The sequence below is a fragment of the Micromys minutus genome, assembly GCF_963924665.1.
Source record: "Micromys minutus genome assembly, chromosome: 24".
Classification (NCBI taxonomy): domain Eukaryota; kingdom Metazoa; phylum Chordata; class Mammalia; order Rodentia; family Muridae; genus Micromys; species Micromys minutus.
This window is the reverse complement of record NC_137959.1, coordinates 15,516,819-15,537,499: the sequence shown is the minus strand read 5'-3', so window position 1 is coordinate 15,537,499 and position 20,681 is coordinate 15,516,819. Positions and strand designations below refer to the sequence as shown.

Genomic DNA, 20,681 nt, shown 5'->3' with positions numbered 1-20,681 from the left:
TTTAGGGGGAGGCAGAGATGGAACCCAAGCCATGGACATCACCCTTGGAGGGAATCCTTCCTTCCCTAAACTAGAGGATCATGCCCACATTTTACTTTTCCTCATATATTATTTCATTATATTATTGCGGGGTTTTGTTTTTCTTTTATTTTGTTTTAAAGAAAAGGCTCACTATATGGTTTTGACTGGCCTAGAACTGGCTATAAAGATCAAGCTGGCCTCAAACTCAGAGATCTCCCTGCTTTGGGCTCAGGAGGGCTGGGACTAAAAAGCATGCACAATGACGCATGGTCTATCCTCATGTTTTAAAGAAGACAAATATTGTATTCAATTATTACATATTTTCCTAAGTTAGTAAGAAACACTAAAAGGTGTATTTTATTATATTTTATTGTCATTAAGTGACAATTAAAATTATTTTATTATGCACAGGTGTTTCTTAGAGAAACACATTAATCTGTCTGTTTAAAAATAAAAGATGAAGGTCACCCAAAAAAAATAAAAAAGTAACATGTATTTTAAAAAAGTTACCTTCCTTGTTAGCCAAGAAATTTATTACCTGGAGGTCATTTTGAGGATTCCAATCAGAATCAAAAATTATGCACGTATCAGCTGCAGTTAAGTTGATGCCCAGACCACCAGCTCGGGTACACAGGAGGAACACGAATCGATCTGAATCAGGTTTACTAAATCGATCTATAGCTGCTTGTCGAAGGTTTCCTCTGACTCTGCCATCAATCCGCTCATATAAATATCTAATTAAATGAAAAGCAGGAAGTTTAAATGTTGAGTGTGGTGAAAATGAAGATATTGTCTATCAATGGCAAAGTCAACTTCCCTATACTGGGTGGCATCTGGTATAAAATTAGAAAGCAACAACATCATAAATACTTTTTACATTTGAAACTCTTGGTAACATAAAGATACAAATGTCTGCACTCCTAGATGCATATATTTTATACTGCTAAAATCCCATTTTGGAACCTAGGGACTCCAGCTCAAGGATAGCACACTTGCACACTGATTTCTATGACAGAACACAAACACTGATTTGATTTGTAAAAACCAAACAAACTAGAAAATTTGCATAATCAGCACCACTCACAATAACTAGTCTGCTAATGTCATCTTAATGATAACTTTGACAGGACCACACGAGAAGCTGTGAACGTTCCCCCATGAAACCCTCTCGGTTACTACAGCAGTGTCTGGAGGGCTAGCTGCAATGTTCTACCAGTCATTATTCAGAGCAACAAGGTTTGATTCCTTCCCATTCACCATTCAACATTTTTAGTTGTTTGCTTTTACGTTTTGAGGCAGGGTCTCTCTGTAGCGCTGGATGTTATGAACCAGGCTGGCCTTGCGCTCAGAGACCTGCCTTCCTCTGCCAGCCGAGTGCTGGATTAAAGGAGGGTACAACCACCGCCTAGCCAACATCCAACTTTTTAATTGTAAGACATATGCCTATCATGGCTGTCACGGGGCTTAAATAGTATTTATTACCTACACTTCCTTTCTTTCTACATATTTTTCTTGTGTTTCAGTATAAAACAGAATATAACTTCTAGTGTTACTCATAATGTTAAAAAAAACCTGAGGATTTTACATAAAATTTCCCATTTGAAAACTATTTGCACAGATTAATCTCCACATAGGTTCTTTATATAAGACAATCAAAAAAATGGAGAGATGCCTCCCCCCCCAGTTAAGAGCTCTGGCTATTTTTTGAGAAGACCCAGTTTTGATTCTCAGCACCCCTCCCCTGCCAGGTGGCTCTCAACTGCCTTTAATTCCAGGGCCAGGTATATGACTCCCTCTGGCCTTCTTGAGTGTCTGCACACATGCGGGGCACATAAACTTATACTGACACAGATGGGTATGCATGAATAATAAATAAACAAATATTAAAAAAATGTAAGAATTTCTAAAGGCAACAGTGTGATTTAATGGTCTTACAGGGTATAATGGGGAGCAATACACATTTTAGTATGAGTTTATATAAGTGGAAATACTGCCCAGAAATGCAAGACCTCAGATTCAAATCACAGTACTGCAAAGAAGAAAACAATGTCACAGTGGAGCTGGAAGGCTCTTCTCAGTTGGGAAAGTGCTTGCTATACACACATGAGGACCTGAGTTTCAATCCCCAGGATGTAAAAGTGATACCCAGGAACAGTGCCTGTGCCTGTGACCAGGGCTGGGAGGAGGAGACCGGAGGACCGTTGGAGCTAACAAGCCAGGCATTTTAGACAATCATCGAGGTACCCCTCTCCCCAACATCAAGTTCGTAATACACATACTACACAAAGTAACTAGCAATAGCAATGAACTACATAATCATATACTATCAACTAATATGAACTTTTACTTAGGTAAAATGATCAAAAAATTTTAATATTGAAGCCAGGTGGTGGTAGCACATGCCATGAATCCTAGCACTCCAGAGTCAGGAAGATCTCTGAGTTCGAGGTCAGCCTAGGGTACAGAGTGAATTCCAGGACAGCCAGGGCTACACAGAAAACTTGTCTCAAAACAAACAAAAAATGAATAACAAAATCAAATAAACACAATGAAAACCAACAGCTGAGATTTCTGATTTGCTTTAAAAATATACTGATATGAAATCAAATCTCTGATATTCTCATAAAATATCCTATATATGCTATATTTGTTTATATAAATACTGACTAAGTTAAAGTCAATGCTTATATTGTCATGAACCAAAACCAGAAAAAGAATAACAACTTACTATTAAACAAACCAGAAAAACCTAAAGTATACGTGAGTTCTAATTATTCCAATGAAATAAAACAGAAATAAAAATATTACCCCAGAGTTTATGAGCTAGGTGGACACACAGCACGAGTTTGTACCTTTTATGGATAAGATAATCTTCCAGGATGTCAAGGCAGCGCACCATCTGAGAGAAGATAAGCACTTTATGGCCTCCTGCTTTCATTTTGGGAAGTAACTTATCAATGAGGACCAATTTACCAGCGGATTGGATCATTGCTTGCAGATGAAAATCAGAGGCAGATGGATTGTATGTGTCTCTAAATTCTCCAAGTATCTTCTCCTCAGCACCTGTGTGAGAAGGCAGCCATGAAAAAGCAATAAAAACTGCCGGGCAGTTTCCAGCTGCTACAGCTTGAGTCAGAACTGAGGTTCTCCTGGACTTGTGTAATGCCCAACTTTCTAGTGGCAACTACTTTGCTTTTAATAGAATTATTTAAGTTTGTATCTAACCAGTTCTCCACTAACACGACACCGCTAATTTCATGAAATTAAGATAATGTCTTAAAAGTCTTTGAAAGCATTTATGTAGATTTTTGTCTGCTAATGAGTGCTTCTAGGAAAGAAGAACAGAACTGTAGCTTTCATGGAAAGCTGAAGCAGGAGGATTGCTGGGAGTCTGGTCCCAGCCAGGCTCTATCGGGCAAGACCTTACCATGTTCTCCTACCTGACCCCAAATCACCCCAAAACCAAACAAAAGAAACTAGAAAACCCACAAAACCAAAATAAAAGAATACAACTGCAGCTCAAAAGCAAGAAATAAATACATAGACCTTTAAGCATGCACATATTTTTAAACAAATGGTTACTATTTTTTTTTAAATCTTAATTTTGGGTATAACCAAAGGATGATTATAATTGATCTTTATGTGAACATTAGCCACTAAAATAAGGAAAGAGGGAAATATAAAAAAGGAAGCCCGGTTAGGTCCTTGTTACACTTCCTTCCAAGACTCCAGACAAGAATCAAGGAAGCTCTCTATGTTCTTTCCCCAGCCTTTCTAGCCACAGCAGTATAAGGATTCCACAGCGTTGTCAGTTATCGAAGGTAAGTGAACAAACTCAAGCATTGGTACAAAGGCAACACTGATAGAGAACCCAACAAGTCCATACAGAGAGTCATTTTAGGACAAAATCTGAAGCACTAACTAGAATATGTAGACTGGAAAGGAACCAGGAAAACATTGTAAATGCAGACACTTAAAGATGTCTGTCTTTATGAGCACTGATCAGAGGATTCTCCAAGACAGAGCGAACTCTTAACCTAGTGGCCTGTTGTGCTCAAACCGGACAGTCACACTGCCTCTCACCCTGATGCTTGTAAGATGGCAGAACAGCACAAGAAAGCAGTACCACTGGGAGCTGCAAACAGGGGACCTTTGCTTTTTATTGATTACTGTTGGAAAGGAAGGTGTCTGTTGTGATTCATTTTGGCTACCTTTGATCAGATATGGATGATTGCAACATTTCCTGAGCTCCATCATTGTATTGACCAAGTTAGGTACATTAGTTTGCCCAGCTCCTTTGGATAAAAACGAGAAGTTCTTCTCTAAAATAGCCCTATAGTATTTCTTTTGAATGTTGGTAAGCTCAACTTCAATAATGGTTTCTTCCTTAGGAGCCAATTTCTTCTCCACGTCTTCCTTTAGTCTTCTCAGCATCATTGGTTTAAGGATTGCCTGAAGTTTCTGTACCTGAGTAAGCATGAGAGACATATCACATATGCGTCCAATTACCATAAAGTATAGTAAGAGAGCTGTACTTATTTATAACAAACAATAGAGCACCTGTTCCTCTGTTTTCAGATCTCCAAACTCTTGCATGAATGTTGACTCAGATGGAAACCTTAAAGGTTCAAGAAAGTGAAGAAGGCTGAACAGTTCCTCGACTGTATTTTGGAGAGGAGTGCCAGTCAAGAGCACCTTGTGTTCCTACGGAAAACAGGAACAACCAAGTAAATGCCTTGGGATTAAAATGAAATGGAAGCTGATATAGGTTTTCCCAAGTTGACTACAATACAAGCAAGTAGTTTCTGACCCTACTATTCACAAATTGATTCCAACGTGACAATATTCCCACAATATTCCACAAGGTATTATTCAGTAAATGGAAAAGAAACCTTTTTATCCATCTTGCAACTCACCAATGTCTATATTGTTTAGACCTGTCTGTGGTTGAAAAAGTTCTAAACATGTGAAGAACCATATTTTAGGCATTTCAAAGAACAAAATAGTTTTCTGTCTCTTTGGACTCAGTCATCAGTGTGGAAACTTGTGCATCTAAGGAAGTTCATTTTTGAAATCTAGGTATTGATATTCAGTTCTTCACAGAGAAGTAAAATGTTGAGCCACTGAGGTTATTAATCCAAATAAGTAAATGGCTGACTGGAATATGCTTCTGATTATAGAACTTCATCAAAATTTAAGAGAAAATACAAATTTTAACAACATACTAAAATGTGATTTGATAATAATACTCAACATATATTTTCATATCTCCATATATCTATATCTAAATAATATCTGTATCTATATATCTGATAAGAGTTGGTCTCAAAAGACAGACAAATAAATGTAAATATTGGAGTGAGGAGTTGAACTGCGGTCCACATACATAAGGAAAAGAAGATTCTGATTTTTATTGGGTGTGTCGCTATGCTGATTTGCTCTAGTATTGATGCACTAATTGTCTGAAAGTAATTTTTAAAATGTTATAAACAATTGCATTTTAAAGAAGCAAACATGCAAGAGTAATATGATCTTAAGAACCTCTACTATTAATTAGAGCAAACACCATGAACATATCGAGTTGGGTTTTTAGGTTGGTGAGATGGCTCAGGGAATGAAGTTGTTTGAAACCTAGCCGGATGGCCTGAGTTCAATCCCTAGAATCCACAGGATGGAAGGAGAGAGCTAACTTGTCTGGTTGTCCTCTGATTCTATGTCATGGAGAAAGACAGACTCAGTTTTTTATCAGAGATGACATGAGAAGTTTGGTGAAATGGCTTCCTTTTAAATTATTTCATTTATTTTTTGAGATAAAGTAATGATTACACCATTTCCCCGTTCCTTTTCCTCTCTCCAAACCCTCCCATGCCGTTCCATGCTCTTCTTCAAATCCATGGCCAATCCTTTTATTACACAACTTGCTCATCCTATATAATGCTATTTGTATGCATGTTTTCTGGGCTGATCACTTGGTACAGGAGAACCAACTGCAGTGCTCTTCCCTGCAGAAGGCCATTTCTCCCACCCTCACCATTCTTTAGTTGCCTGTAATTATTTGTGTCCGACTGAGGCCTGGGGTCCTTCCCCGTCTGCTTTAACAGGCCTATCGCTGTTCTTGTTCAGTCACATTTAGGCAGTCATGTTGGCGTGGCTGTGCGGTGTAGCTCCTGATATTCCTAGGAGATACAATCTTACGGCAAATGCCCTGTTCCTCTGGCTCTTAAATTTTTCCAACCTCTCTTCCACACTGATCTCTGAGCCTCAGATTCAGGAGTTCTATTGTAGACATATGTCTGTTGGGGCTCCACAACTCTGCGTTTTGATAGGTTGTGGTTCTCTGTAATGGTCTCCATCTGTTACAAAGAGATGTTTCCTTGATGTAGCATGAGAAATGTCTTTTATAAAGGAATTTAAGGTTTGATATTTTGTGGCCTTATTTTCTTTTCAACAGGTTTCCTCTTTAGATTATTATTTTATGAGTGTGGGTGTTTGCTTGAATGTATGTGTGCCAAATTCAAGTCTAATACTACAGAGGTTAGAATAGGATGTAGGTTGCCTCAGAACTAGCGTTGGTGATGGTTATGAGCCCTTGTAGATGCTGTTAACTGAACAGGCTCCTCTAAAAGACCAACAAGTGCTCTTAACAGTTGAACCATCTCTCTGGACTCTCTTCTTTTAATTTTATAAATAATTAAATCTGATCTTAGGAAGTGGTATAGTTTTTTAACAAATGCTAATTAAGGCCAAATAAGCAAAATATCTCAATTAGCAAAAATACCAGTTCTATAAAAATTTAAACCAATGTTTTAGCATTAGTTTTGAAGCGCCATGTCCTTTACTACCTAGTTAGGAAACTAAATCAAAATAAGTTGCTTACCAGATTCATGAGTTTCAAACCCTCCAGGAGTTTACAATTTTTATTTTTTAACCTGTGTGCTTCATCAATAATCACACATCGCCATTCAATTGCATTAAGTTCTCCACAGCCCCCAAGAATCATTTCAAAGGTAGTGATGATGGCTTGAAATCGGTATGCTCCTCGAATGATGCGCCCCTAGAAGTTACCAACACAATATACAGGGAGAATGTCTTAATTCCACTTATTATTATGGCAGAAAAGTAGAATGTGTTATGAGTAATTTTTCATCAATACTTTTTACATAGACACTTAAAAAGTTTTATTATTAGAAATGTATTATATAGCTGTTCAATAACACTGCCAAAAGTCATCCCTATGAGGCTGGAGGAGAGCTTGGTTGGTAAAAAGCTTTTTCTGTAAGCTTCAGAAAGAACCAGCTCAGTGTGGTGTCACCAGGCATGTGAAATGAGAAGGAGGCCTGGGGACAGAAGACCAAGCAGTCTAGCACAAATGAGCTCCAGGACAAAGAGAAACCTTATGTTCAAAGGTGAATGGAGTTCCTGAGGATGAAACCCAAGGCCTGTCTGTCTGTCTGTCTGTCTGTCTGCTTCTATCTCTCTTACACACACACACACACACACACACACACAAACACACGGCATGACTACACATGTATATAATTTAAACACAAGAAAGTAAAATGTCTCAAGAAAAGAATTGAGGCTGGGTGTGGTGGCAGACATCATTAATGCTAGCATCAAGAAGACAGGAGCAGGTAAATCTCTGTGGGTTAGAAGCTATACTAGTCTGCATAATGAGCTCCAGACCATGAAGGGCTGCATAGTAAGATTGTTTCAGGGCTAAAAGAGGTGAGAGGAGAATAAGTAATTTTAAACATGATCATTATAAAATCTGGACAAGGAGATTTTAGTATCTATATCTATGAATTTGCATTTACAAAAGCAAACAAACAATGAGTATCATATTAGCTGTGTAAGTAATTTATTCAGAGAATAGTTACTGAGTATCTATGTACTGGCCTTGTTCTATATCCTGGAGATAAAAAGGGAAATAAAACAAACTAAAGTATTATCCAAGTGGAACCTAGATGTTCATGTTCCTGCTGTAGGACACCACTAGTAAGAAAGCAATGACTCTAGTTGCATCACTGCCGTCTTCTAAAGGATGACAGAGAGGGGGTGATTGGGGGGTGATACACCGGCAAAGACCTATGCTGATATCTGTCTATCTGGAAGAATGCATCCCAGGCAAAAGTGGGCAGCACAAAGGGCCTAAGGGTCATCTGATAGTCTGCAGATGACATCAAGGACAGAGTAGCTGCAATCAGTGAGAAAGGGTGAGGGAATAGAGGAGACACCAAAGCCCTTGGAAACTGACTGTAAGATCTTACAAGATGCCAGTAAGGGGATAAGATTAAAAAGCTGTGGCTGCTCAAGTAAAAATGGTGTACAGATGCCGAGGACAGGGTCATAAGAACCAATAAAAGTGCTGTCAGATGTGGCTAAGTCTGATGCATATCTTGACTAGAGCAGCAACAGGGTTCTTAAGTCATGGGTGTGGAACGAGACAGGGAGAACACTCAAGCTTTACTCCAGAGCAGCGGTTCTCAACCTGTGGGTTGCAACCCCTAAGGGGGTGGCATATCAGATATCTTGCATATTAAATATTTACAATTTATAACAGTCACAAAATGACAATTATGAAGAACAACAAAACAATTTCATGGTCGGGGGTCACAGCATGAGGAAGTGTATTAAAGGGTTGCAGCATTTGGAAGATTGGGAACTGCTGCTCTAGAGGTTTGGCCTGAACAACTGGATTGTGGACTGCTGTTCACTAATATTAGGAAGCTAATGGTTGTCGTCCTGTAACTGTTAAGACTGAAATAACTGGAGATGTTAACTAGGCATTTTACAGGACTCTGAAATTTAGGAAAGAATTTAGGGATGGTACGGTTTTGGAGAGGTTCTGTCAGGGTGTGCGTAACTTAAAGTTATGCTTATGAATGGAAGAGGATGAAGAGACTGGACAGCTGTTCCGGGAGTTCAGAGGAAGGGGCGATATAAAGTAGCACCGAGTTTAAGAAGCTAATTACCCTCAATGCAAGTGAGATACAATAGGTATTAAAGGATGGAAAGGCTGAGAAGAATTGTGTCTTTGAATTGCTTATAGATTATGTCTTTATACTGCCCACCGAGCTAGACACAGCTCTAGTAGAATATTACTACCATGGGCACAAATGGCATGTCAAGGCTTTGCAAACAGGATTTCTGTTATACACAGGGCTCGTGGGTCTGATTCATAATAGTTTTGCTCTACTCTTTTACTGTGGTCCACACATTTCTTTAAGACACATTTCACTCAAGTACAAAGTTAATTCAACAAAATCTATTTTATAAGGTGGTGATTATAAGTAAAAGAATATATATATATATAAATTGTTTAAAAGCAATTGCTAATGAATATTATTTCTTTATGGTACTCTTTCCTGAGTAAAAAAAAAAAATTATGGTACTCTTCCCTGAGTAAAAAAAATAGCAAGGTTTGCTATTACTATAATTCTTGAGCTGTTTAATAACTTGAAAACACAGAAGGAAATATTCAGCTGGTTGATTAAAATACATTTGTAAGACAACTTTAAAAGTTGTGTCTGTGTTTAGTTTACAGTACAGATATGTTTTTTTCTCATAATTTTAGTTGAGTTTTCTACAAAAAGGGAATTGAGATGCTTGGCATGGGAGCACATGGCTATAACCCCAGGACTGGAAGCTAAAGTGGGAAGATTCCTGAGCTTAAGGGCAGCCTGGGCTACACAGCAAGAGTTCTGTCTTAAAAAAAAGCTACAAAATTATTTTTATGATACCATAGGGCTTTAAAATTCTGCAACTGTTTGATAAGGAGTGATCTACGACATGAGGGAATCACGCTGGAATCCAAGGTGCCATAATGACTAGAATGCAGGGGCGGTGGTTTTCTCTATGGCGGAGAACTACGCGGTTGTGCTGAGGCTCAATGCTGTCAGCTTTGAAACAGAGGGAAAGGGCTGCAGAGCAAGCAAACATGGCTGCACACCCACCTCAGCAGGAGAATAACAGATCAGTCGCTATGCCCACTGTCCTGCTTTGGTTTCTATTGTCACTGGAAGGCCATATTGCACACTGACTTTTTTTTTATAAGGACAAAGCAATGAGTGAAGAAAAGATATTCAGGAACCACTCAGGTAGCCTCAGGTAGCCACTCGGACAATAAACCTGTTGCAGTTTAACAGTATAATGCCGTCTGAATTGTGTTTACTGCTTGTTTTCCTTTTTATTTCTGAATAAAGATTTTTTTTATCAGAAAAATCATATTAATGTGCAAGACCACAACTTGGAATTTTGTGTTTTTCCAGTTTGTTCTCTCTGTATCTGCCTCTCTCTGCCTCTGTATCTCATTTGGAATCATGAGGTAATCATGCTATGCAGAGGCTTTAACGTGGATTTACCCCTGCCAGTGCACAAACAAAATAAAATAAAACAAAACAAAACAAAAAACTCTGAAGTCAAAAATACATTGAACATGAAAGACAGCCTTAGACTGACTTCAGTATGCATTTACTGCCATCCTAGTCACTGAAGAGTCAGTGTTGAGAGAGGACAATGCAGGGACAAGACGGCAACGAAAGACAGTTGTATCAATAAATAACAGACAATTAAGAGGAATTAAAAAATAAAAATAAATTATTTTAGTTAGAAAACTATAGAATGTACTCAACTTATGTGCTTTTATAAATCAATATTCTGTGCGATAGTAAACTAAAAATATTAAACTGGCTCTAGCTGCTTTTCAGCTACTAAATCTTATCACAAATCAGGTTCAAGTGTGTAATTAAAATCTATCAAAATTGCAAATTGTTGACATGTAATACAGTCGCATCCAGCCACATTCTTTTAAAAAAAGAAACAAAATCAGTAATAGCACACCTGAGAATCCCTGAAGTACATCTCATATTGCTGTATCATCTGTCTGCTAATCAGGCTCCCGTGATAAACGACAACATTAATATCAGTCCATGTGCGGAATTCCCTTTCCCAGTTTGCAATGGTAGAGAGCGGAGCGATGATCAGGAAAGGCCCTCTGATCCCCGTCAGGAGGATTTCATAGAGGAATGTAATCGACTGAATGGTTTTGCCGAGACCCATTTCATCTGCTAAAATGCAGTTTCGTCTGAAATAAATAAATAGATTATTCACACATAGGGCTTTTTCCGGAATACTATTGTTTTCAGTGATAAATATACACAAATAAGCAAAGATCCAATGAAAATACTTGCATTTATAAAAACATGAAATGTTGCGGAATGAGTAAGCTCAAATGATAATTTTACTATAATTAAGTAAAGAGATACTCAAGATTTTTATAGCTTCAAATGAAGATACTGCCCAGTAAGTGTCCGATTTTAATTGCAAATATTTAGAAAGCATTTATTAAATACCTTCTATTATTTCAGGACAGTTTGAGAAGATAGGACACAAAGGAAACAGAGCATGCTCTCTGCCGTCCAGGGAACTGTATCTATTAAGGAGCAGACGTGCAGACACATAAAAAAGTAGTCCTGAACGTGCCACTGTACAAGAACCAATTTCTGGCATAGACCTGTGGTTTGCTTTTAGAAGAGCCTACACAACTCGAAGAACAACAAACAGAAAACCAAATTACCAGATCGCTAGGTCTTTTTCAATACATTCTGATCCAGTGTGTATGGAATGAGATCTAAGGAATTACATTTTAAAAATAAATTCCACGGATGATTTTGCAATGTGGCCAGTGAAGAATAAACAGTGAATGTTCTTATGGAAGACCAGATGAATGCAACAATAAATAATAAACTTGCTACAACAAAGAAGAGGGCTTCGTGTCAGCTGATTCGTCAACTGAAAATGTTAAGAATTTTTCCCAAAGGGCAAAGGGAAGGATCAGAAGTAATAAATACAAACTAGGGGCCCAAAGGAAGGGAGAAGGGAAGAGAGACCAGTGAGTTCAGTCAGAGATTAGACATTATTCTGGTACACAAGGCCAGGCACTAAAACTCTTATGAAAAGACAACAAAATTAGCTTAGCACTGTAAGCTTTACTCCAGTGCTCCGGTAGGTAGAGAACAAAGAATGAACAACCAGAAGTCTTGGCACTGACTGGGAAGGTAGTATAGTGAAACAGGGAAGACAGTTCAGGCACAGGCACTAAAGTTGTTAAGAAAACAGGATGTCAGAGTTACGATGACTTGGCCTGGTCACCAACCATATGCACCGGGTAACAGATAGACTTTAGTTTGGCTGAGTAAATGAATTGTGTTATTAAACATATGGGAAATATTGGAAAGAACAAGTTTGCCATGTTGAAAATAGAAATCAGGTTAGTTTAAAATCTATTATGTATCTAAAGAAACTTTTGAGTCACATACTCAGGCAGCTAAAGACAAAAATAAGCAAGGAACCATAATTCAAGGCCTTAAGAAGAAAGTTATAGAACCATAAAAATTGTGGCTAGTTTAAGTGGAGAGTGAAGTGAGCAGGCTGCTGAGATGGCTAAGGGAGAAAAAATGTGGAATCTAATAAATGAATTAAAGAATAAAAATCTAGGGCAAGAGGAAAAAGACAGCTAAAATATGGAAGAGAAGCAACCTGTAGATAGTTGAAAGTCATAGTCTCAGAGTCACACTGTAGTAGGTCTTGGGTATAAGAATGGAAAGTTTAAAGGAAGAAAATAGCAATTTGTATATATTCAATATTTACAAAACAGGAGAGATGAATTGAATGCTAAGAATATTTCATTAAGACTAAGAGTATTCCACTAACTGGGAAATAAGAAATTCAGAAAAGCAACAGAAAGTCCAAAGCTGGATATAGAAGTGAATGCCTGTAATCCTGATGAGACTAACACAAAGGGACTGCCATGTGTTCTAGGCTAGCCTGGTCTACACAGTGAGTTCTATACCAAGATAGGTTAGAGAGTAAATATACAACAGAAATTTAGACTGTAACAGATTGAAAGGTGAATGGGGAGCTCAAGTTTTGCAGAAGTTACAAAAGGGGCTTAAGCAAGTTAGAAGGAAAAGCACAGTCAAAAGACTTAACTTTTCTATTTCACTTTTATAAATAAATACTCAAAATGTTCATAGATTTAGACAAAGAAGTCTTCCGGCCTGGCCTGAAGATCTAAGAGGAGAGCTGACCCAAGACTGGACACAAGGCTAGAGTTGAGGCAGCATGGTGTGATCATGGTTGTGACATGAGGTTAGTGCTGTGACTCTGGAGAAGGGAAGCCCACCGTCTCTGGTTTCTTTATGAAGCAGTCATACAGAGACATGGACAGAGTTCTGTAAGGGGTGAGAGGAAAATGGAGAAAATAAAAACCAGTAACAGAAAAAGTGCAAAGGGCACTAATGAGAGAAGAGAATTTCTAAAATTATTTTCCTTTTACCTGGATAATTTCCTTGAAGAAAATAAAGATTAATGTTTATTAAGCATAAGTCAGAGAACACAGCATGGCTGGCAGGCCATTTTTACTTCTCTTAATTAAGCCTTATAACTCAGCATGACTAAGTATAACAACTCAGGAGAATGATGTGAGAATTAAAACAGCAAAAAGATGGATTTCAAACAAGTACCACTGAATGTTTGCTATCATTTCTAGTAGTAGCATTTCATTTGATATTTGCACATACTACTCTATTTACACTTCATTCTCATGATACCCCTCTTAACTCCTGCGAAATTATTTTTTTACCTCAATAAGTTACTTGGATACATTGTAGAAAGCATTTTAAACAACTTAGAAAATGAACAACAGCCAAGGGAACATATTGTTATATTCCCATAATTTTATGTTCAATTAATTGTCTGCTTACAGTATGTCATTGGAAATTTACATTAAATACCAACACTCTCTAATTCCTACAGGTGTTAACATACAGTTCAGTAGATACAGTTCTTGACATAAGCTATCTGTTAAAAAGCTAAAACACAGTGGGTATTGAGACTCTAAGAAAGGTATTTCAAATTTAACTATTGATAACAAACCTGTGAGTGACAGATACTTAAGGAAGCAAAGGTAAACGTGGTATCCATTATTTTCCTGAGGTATCATCATTTTAAATAATAAAGACTTCCTGGCACTAACATATAGCAATGCAAGTACCAAGCTTTATTAACATATTTTGACATATACAAAAAGTGAATATACTAAAGTTGTTTCTTACAATATATTACGTACCTATTATACCAATTGAACAAGAGCCAGTTGAGTCCTTCTAGTTGATATTCCCTGAGTTGATTACCATTTTTATATTCCCTGGATTGATCTATTTTCTTCCAAATATTAGAGGGAGGACGATCCTTTGTGAACAAAAATAAAATGAATGATGCATTTCAGGTGCTTATCTTCCATACAACTTACGCATGGCAAGCAACCTTGCTTCTAAAAGAACCTAGAAGCCAAAGCATACAGTACATGATGAAATTTTACCTAATATTTAAAAATCAAGTTAATTCTGCTTAAACTCCTCTATAGAATGCAACGGTAAGGCTCACAATACAACTCATTCTGTGAAGCCCTGATGCTAAACTCAAGTACTAGGACATGAATAGGAACCGCACTCCGATATTCTTCATGAACAGATATTTAAATTTTCTTAGCAAAATTTTCACTACATGGATAAAGTTTGAAAGGGGTTGCATTATAAGTAGGGTTTTTACGAGGAATAGCCATGTAGGCTTAAAGTTTTAAATGAAACAGATTTAAAGAACAAAAGGAAATAAAGAGGATTTTAGTAGATATAGAAAAAGGCACCTGAAAAAAGCAAATGTTCTTTTGTAACAAAAACTATTATCAACACTGTATTGTAGGCTCAAGTAAGTGTATCATCAAGCAAGGAAAAGAAAAATGTCATCCAGATGGATATTACAGAGTGTTGACTAGCTGGCCTATAAACAGTCTCTGAATGCCTCCAGGGCCTAGGAAAGTCAGGCAAGGGCTCCTCACGAGGCTGCGCTGCCGAGCTGTGCACATGGTACCTCTGTGTGAGCAGAGTGTGGAAGAGTGCAGACTGCAGGAGAATCGTGTGTAGGGATCCCGAGTAGGGTTACACTTTCCCAATAGAGGCAATGTAGCTTCACAATTTATAATACAGAAATAGCACAGTTAGTCCAATTAATCCATCTAAAGTTCTTAAGAGGAAATGAAGCTAGCATGGGAACAGATAAATTGTATACTTATAAGTAATAACTAGCTTAGAGATAAATAGGTTTGATTTGAAATTTTTTAAATGGAGAATTAGGAATGTTAGAGAAGGAATTGAGAGTAAAATTTATTCGAATTATCTATCTGAAAAAGATAACAGGAGAAAAATTCAGAGACAGGGAGAATTGGGAGGTTTGTTTCACTTTGTTTTTTTATTAAGATAGGCTTTCTCTGTGTGGCTGTGGCTATTTGGGAAGTCACTCTGTAGACCAGGCTGTCCCTGAATTTCCCCAAATGCTAAGACTAAAACTGCCACCACCACCCAGCCAGCGTGAATTGTTAACTGGAACATCTTGTTGAGAATGAAATTTGTAAAGAGATAGTTAATAAAATCTTAAGTGTACATTTACTTAAATAAATTACATTACTAATCTCTCAAAAACTATACAATGACTCAATATTTAGTGGAGCATTATATACAATAGAAAAGAACCCAGGCCTGTGTGTCAACAGAGGAAAGCTAGCTAGTTACATGGGATATTATGTAGCAGTTGGAAGAATACTGTGTCAGTTGCACAGCCAGGACTGTACTAAGGTAAAGTTAGGGCTGTGGATCTAAGAAACAAGTTTGTGTGCTTACATGCAAAAAGCCTTGGTTGTGAATCCATATATGCCACAAACACAAAGACTGGGGATAACCTTAAGCCTGCTAAACACAAAGTACTAAAGGGCTCTCACCAAATGTCTCGTGTCGGGCCTTGAAGCTTGTAGTTGTTCAAACTCTTCAATTTTTGCAAGATCCACATCTTCTTTTAATTCCCAGGTGCTATCTTCATATGGCAGTGAGCACCACTTTACCAAGTAGTAAATAACGGACTAAAAAAGAAATTCTCATTTTGCCACTTGGAAGGAAGTAAATAGTTTAATCTAAAAAGGTTTATAAAATAACTTGAAAAAATAAAAAGAAATAAATGAACCATTAAAAAAAAGAGTTTATGTGTATGCTTTGCTGCCTGCATGCACATATGTGTACCATGTGCATACCAGGTCCCTTCAGGTGTCAGAAGAGCTGCCAGATGCTTTGACACCGGAGTTAGGCAGTAGTGAGGTACCACATGTGTGCTGGGAACTGAACCCAGTCTTCTAAATAAGGCTTAGCTTGTGTGTGTGTGTGTGTGTGTGTGTGTGTGTGTGTGTGCTAGGTTTGACTATTTAGAAATTTTACAGTATTTCTTAGAAAAAAGATTACATTCACTCCCTATAGCTTGAGCTACAGGTGTTAGTGGGTGCCATATGGGTGCTGGGAACCGAACCAGTGTCCACTGCAAGAGCAGCCAGTTCTCTTACCTACCAGCCTTATCTCTGGGGCTTAGAATCATTTCTCTTCACCGTATAGGTTAGGCAAGGCCCCCAGTTGGGGATGGGGCCTCCAACCCTTTGTACAATTTTAAGCCAGAATTGCTCCTGTCTAAAGGAAATTCAGGAACAGAGTGGGGCAGAGACTGAAGGAAAGGCCACCCAGAGACTGCCCCACCCATATGGATTCATCCCATTTGCAGCAACCAAACCCAGTCACTATTGCTGATGCCAAGAAGTGCTTGCTGACAGGAGCCTGATATAGCTGTCTCCTGAGAGGCTCTTCCAGCGCCTGACCAATACAGATGAGAAGGATGCTTGCAGCCAACCACTGGACTGTGCTCAGGGACCCCAATGGAGGACTTAAAGGATGGAATGAAGTACTCCAGCCACATACGTAGCAGAGAATGGCATTGTCTGACATCAACAGGAGGAGAAGCCCCTGGTCCTGTGAAGGCTCAATTCCCCAGTATAAGGGAATACCAGGGTAGGTGTGGGTGGGTGGGAGAGGGAACATCCTCATAGAAGCAGGGAGAGGAGGTATGGGAGGTAGGGAACCAGGAAAGAGGATAACATTTGTAATGTAAATACATAAAATAGCCAATAAAAAGAGAAAAAAACATTATTCTTCAATTTTTATTTATGTCAATGTACATTTTTGTCTGCAGGAATATATGTGTACCTGTGTGTGCCTGGTGTCCTTGGCAGCCAGAGGTGTTAGATCTCCTGAACCTGGAGTTACAGACAGTGGGAGCCACAGCTGCCATGTAGGTGCTGGGAATTGAACTCCATCCCCTTAGAGACTATTTTTACTAAGTAATTACCTCACCAGTATCCTTATCTTCACAAAAAGAAACTTCCAATATTCTGTCTACTTCAACGTAGTCTGGGTTAAAGGGTTCTTCTTCCATCTAAAATTAAAAAGCAAATTTCATGGTATCTTAGCTGACAAAAGAAGTGGAAAGACAAATAAAAGCACATACATCTGCTTAACTGCAATTACATTTATAACACATAAAATTCTTCCAATTTAACTTCTAAAAGCTATAAGGAGATTATGAACCACCGCGTTGTAAGTAATACAAGCTAACTCAGAGGACTTAAAATACTGTACTCCTGATAAGTAACCTACTCTAGGAGATATGTTTAAAGCTCTACATGCAGCCTGGGCATCTTCCATTTGCAACTCTGTATGGTAGTGAGACACAAAGACCACGGAGCCCACATGCTGTCTCCCGTGGCAGCAGTCCCCTTTATCCTACTCCTCACCTTCGTGCATTGATATGCCCTGATCTAGCTGAATGCCAACTACCAACATGGGCACTTCATACTTAGATGCACTGTTTTCTCTTCCACCTGTTGAGTTTCCTACCTTCTCTAATTGGATAAATGGAAACACCTTTCTCTCTGCTCCACTCTCAATTACAGAAACACCCGTGGTAGCTAATAAGTCAGCAATTTGGAGGCAGGTGTGTGCCTTTTATCCTATCCCTTGGAGGTGGGGAAAGGTAGATGGATCTTTGAGTTAAAGGCCAGCTTGGTCCAGTTAGAGAGTTCCAGGACAGCCAGGGCTACACAGAGAAACCCTGTCTCAAAAAACCAACATAAGGGGCTAGAGAGACGGCCTCAGTGGTTAAGGGCACTGTCTCCTCTTCCAGAGGAACAGGTCCAATTCTCAGCAACCACATGGCTGATCACAATTGTCTGTAACTCCAATTCCAGGAGATCTAGCATCCTCACACAGACATACATATAGGCAAAACACCAATGTTCATAAAAATAAACAAATATTAAAAAACAAATCAGTAAATAAATCAGCAAATTGTACATTCTGTGTGAGACTGCATCCGTCTGTGTGCATACATAAATAACAAACAAAACTGGTTACTACATTGCCCAGATGGAGTTCAAACTTAAGATATTCTTAAAATAACTGGTATTACTGCTATGTGCCAGTGAGTTGGGTTTTGTATAAATTCTGTGTATGTGTATGTGGTGCCAGAGATCAAACTCAGAGCCTCTGACATGCAGTACACGTGTTCTACCACTGAACTGTATGTATTTCCTTCAGTCTATCCTCTTGCTTTCTATTGTTTATATTTTCAGAGACAGGGTTTCCCTGTGTAGCCCTGGTTGTCCTGGAACTTTCACTGTAGACGATGCTCATCTCAAACTCAAAGATCCCTCTGCCTCTGCTTCCTGAGTGCTGCAACTAAAGGCATGCCCCACCATCACGTGGGTATAGTCTCTTCTTTAAAAGCTAATTCAAATGGGGACCTTCTTTCTCATCTCTTGGTGTCACTTATGTGAGTCCTTTAACAATTTATTGATTTTCCTTTGTATATCTGAGTCTTTTTTTGCCTGCATGTCTTTATTATGTGTGCATGTACAATGTGCATGCATGGTGCACACCAGGTACAGATGAGGGGTCAGATCCCAGAAACCTGAGTTAAGGATAGTCGTGAAATCACACGGGTTCCAGGAACCAAACCTGGACCTTCTGCAAGAACAATAAGTGCTCTTAGTGGATGAACCATCTCTCTAGCCCTAGAGGTGGAAGGAATGCCTCAGTCCCTTCTAAGGAGTCCCAGAAGGGATTTCCAAAGTAGTGCTTTTTATTGTCCTCAATGCACATAATCCTTCTCAAGGACAAATCTCACACATTGCCCCCTTGCTTGAAATCCTTCCTATTTGTGGTTGAGGTCCATATTTGTTTTTGAAGAATAACAGAATTCTTCCTTTTTGTGAAGCATCATTTCCTGAAGCGTAACACAACTTTAATGCAGATTTCACGCTCCAGAGTACAACACAGTATTTTCTGAGAACGTGAAGCAACCCATATGCGGTCACAGCTTCATAATTTTACCCTCAGCTTCTCTCTGCTGACTAGACTGCTGCTTTCTTTCATCTTCTTGAGCAATTCCTACACTTCTTTGAAAGCCTGTTCTCCACAGCCAGTGAGCTTTACTTGCCTCTCAGTGGTGTGCTGTGTGCTATGTCTTAATTTAACAGCAAATCACTCTTGATATTAATTAGATTTACCTGATAACAATGTGCATAATCCAACATTGGTATTTTCAGAATGACAAAAAGAAGAAAGAGAAGGTGGTAACTATTTTCTGATTGATGGATATATCCATTTGAAATGATTCATGATGTTTACATATAACTAAAAATCAAACTGTGAACATAAAGTATGTGCAATCTTTGTCAAATGTAGTTTAATGATAAAAAGAAATTTCAATGCTTAAAAGAAAAAAGTCACATAGGTCTTACTTATGATACACCTGAGTCAGGTGAGAAAACTATCTTTGTGAAGACCTCAATGATATTCAAGTACTAGTGAGGCAGGCAGACAGTGGAAGTTCCAACCTAAAGAACTCCTAACATCTGGAGTGTTACATGTTTTCAGAGTAACCAACTGTTAGGTAATCTTAATGATTGTAAGAGTGATAATATCTGGGTGCAGTGGCAAACGTGAACTCCAGAACTTTTCAGGGCAAAGTCAAGGCACATGGGTGACTTGCCTGGTCTACAAAGCAAGCACCAAACCAGCCAGAACTACATAGGACAAATCTGACAAACACCAACTTTCACCAGTGATCAAACCAAATAACTACCATGGGATCCATGAAGAAGGAAGATCAACCATTCCCATGGCATTTTTTAGAAGTCAAGAATAACCAGGGCTGGAGAGGTGGCTCATCGGTTAAGGGTGCTCTTCCAGAGGTCCTGAGTTTAAATCCCAGCAACCACATGGTGACTCACAAACATCTGTACTGGAGATGCCCTCTTCCAGTGTGTCTGAAGACAGCCACAGTGTATTTGTATACATACAATAAATTAATTAATTAAAAAAAAAGAATAACTGAGTGTTGTGGCAAGTCTTTGATCCCAGCACTCAGGAGGCAGAGGCAGAAGCAGGCACATCTATGAGTTCAAGGCTAATCTGGTCTACAAAGTGAGTTCTCGGACAGCCAGGGCTACAAAGAGAAACTTTGAACAAACAAAGATGGAAAAAAACTCCAAGATGGAAAAGCAAACCCAAATTAAAGGAATCATAACAACTAAAAGTAACAGGATTGAACTCTGGGACATTTCTACTATAACAGGTACAATAATTTCTGAAATACAAATAAGGCCTATTGATGAAATAATAATTGTACTATTATAAGAGACCAAGTGCTATAAATATGTTCAAATGTGT

General features: G+C 38.5%; 1 protein-coding gene across 6 annotated transcripts in view; it reads right to left on the bottom strand.

The window, feature by feature from the left end:
- CHD9 (chromodomain helicase DNA binding protein 9) overlaps nucleotides 1-20,681 on the bottom strand; it is a gene marked incomplete at its 5' end in the record, with an annotated part of 116,909 nt that overhangs the window by 49,140 nt on the left and 47,088 nt on the right. For 5 of the 6 annotated variants that reach the window (XM_080937054.1, XM_080937052.1, XM_080937051.1 and 2 more), the window contains 9 exons: nucleotides 560-755; nucleotides 2,874-3,084; nucleotides 4,233-4,488; nucleotides 4,582-4,725; nucleotides 6,899-7,075; nucleotides 10,864-11,107; nucleotides 14,153-14,274; nucleotides 15,857-15,994; nucleotides 17,299-17,385. In XM_080937054.1, the coding sequence (XP_080793180.1) occupies nucleotides 560-755; nucleotides 2,874-3,084; nucleotides 4,233-4,488; nucleotides 4,582-4,725; nucleotides 6,899-7,075; nucleotides 10,864-11,107; nucleotides 14,153-14,274; nucleotides 15,857-15,994; nucleotides 17,299-17,385 (1,575 nt within the window). The remainder of the gene's footprint in view (nucleotides 1-559; nucleotides 756-2,873; nucleotides 3,085-4,232; nucleotides 4,489-4,581; nucleotides 4,726-6,898; nucleotides 7,076-10,863; nucleotides 11,108-14,152; nucleotides 14,275-15,856; nucleotides 15,995-17,298; nucleotides 17,386-20,681) is intronic. The other variant, XM_080937050.1, reaches the window with a different exon arrangement.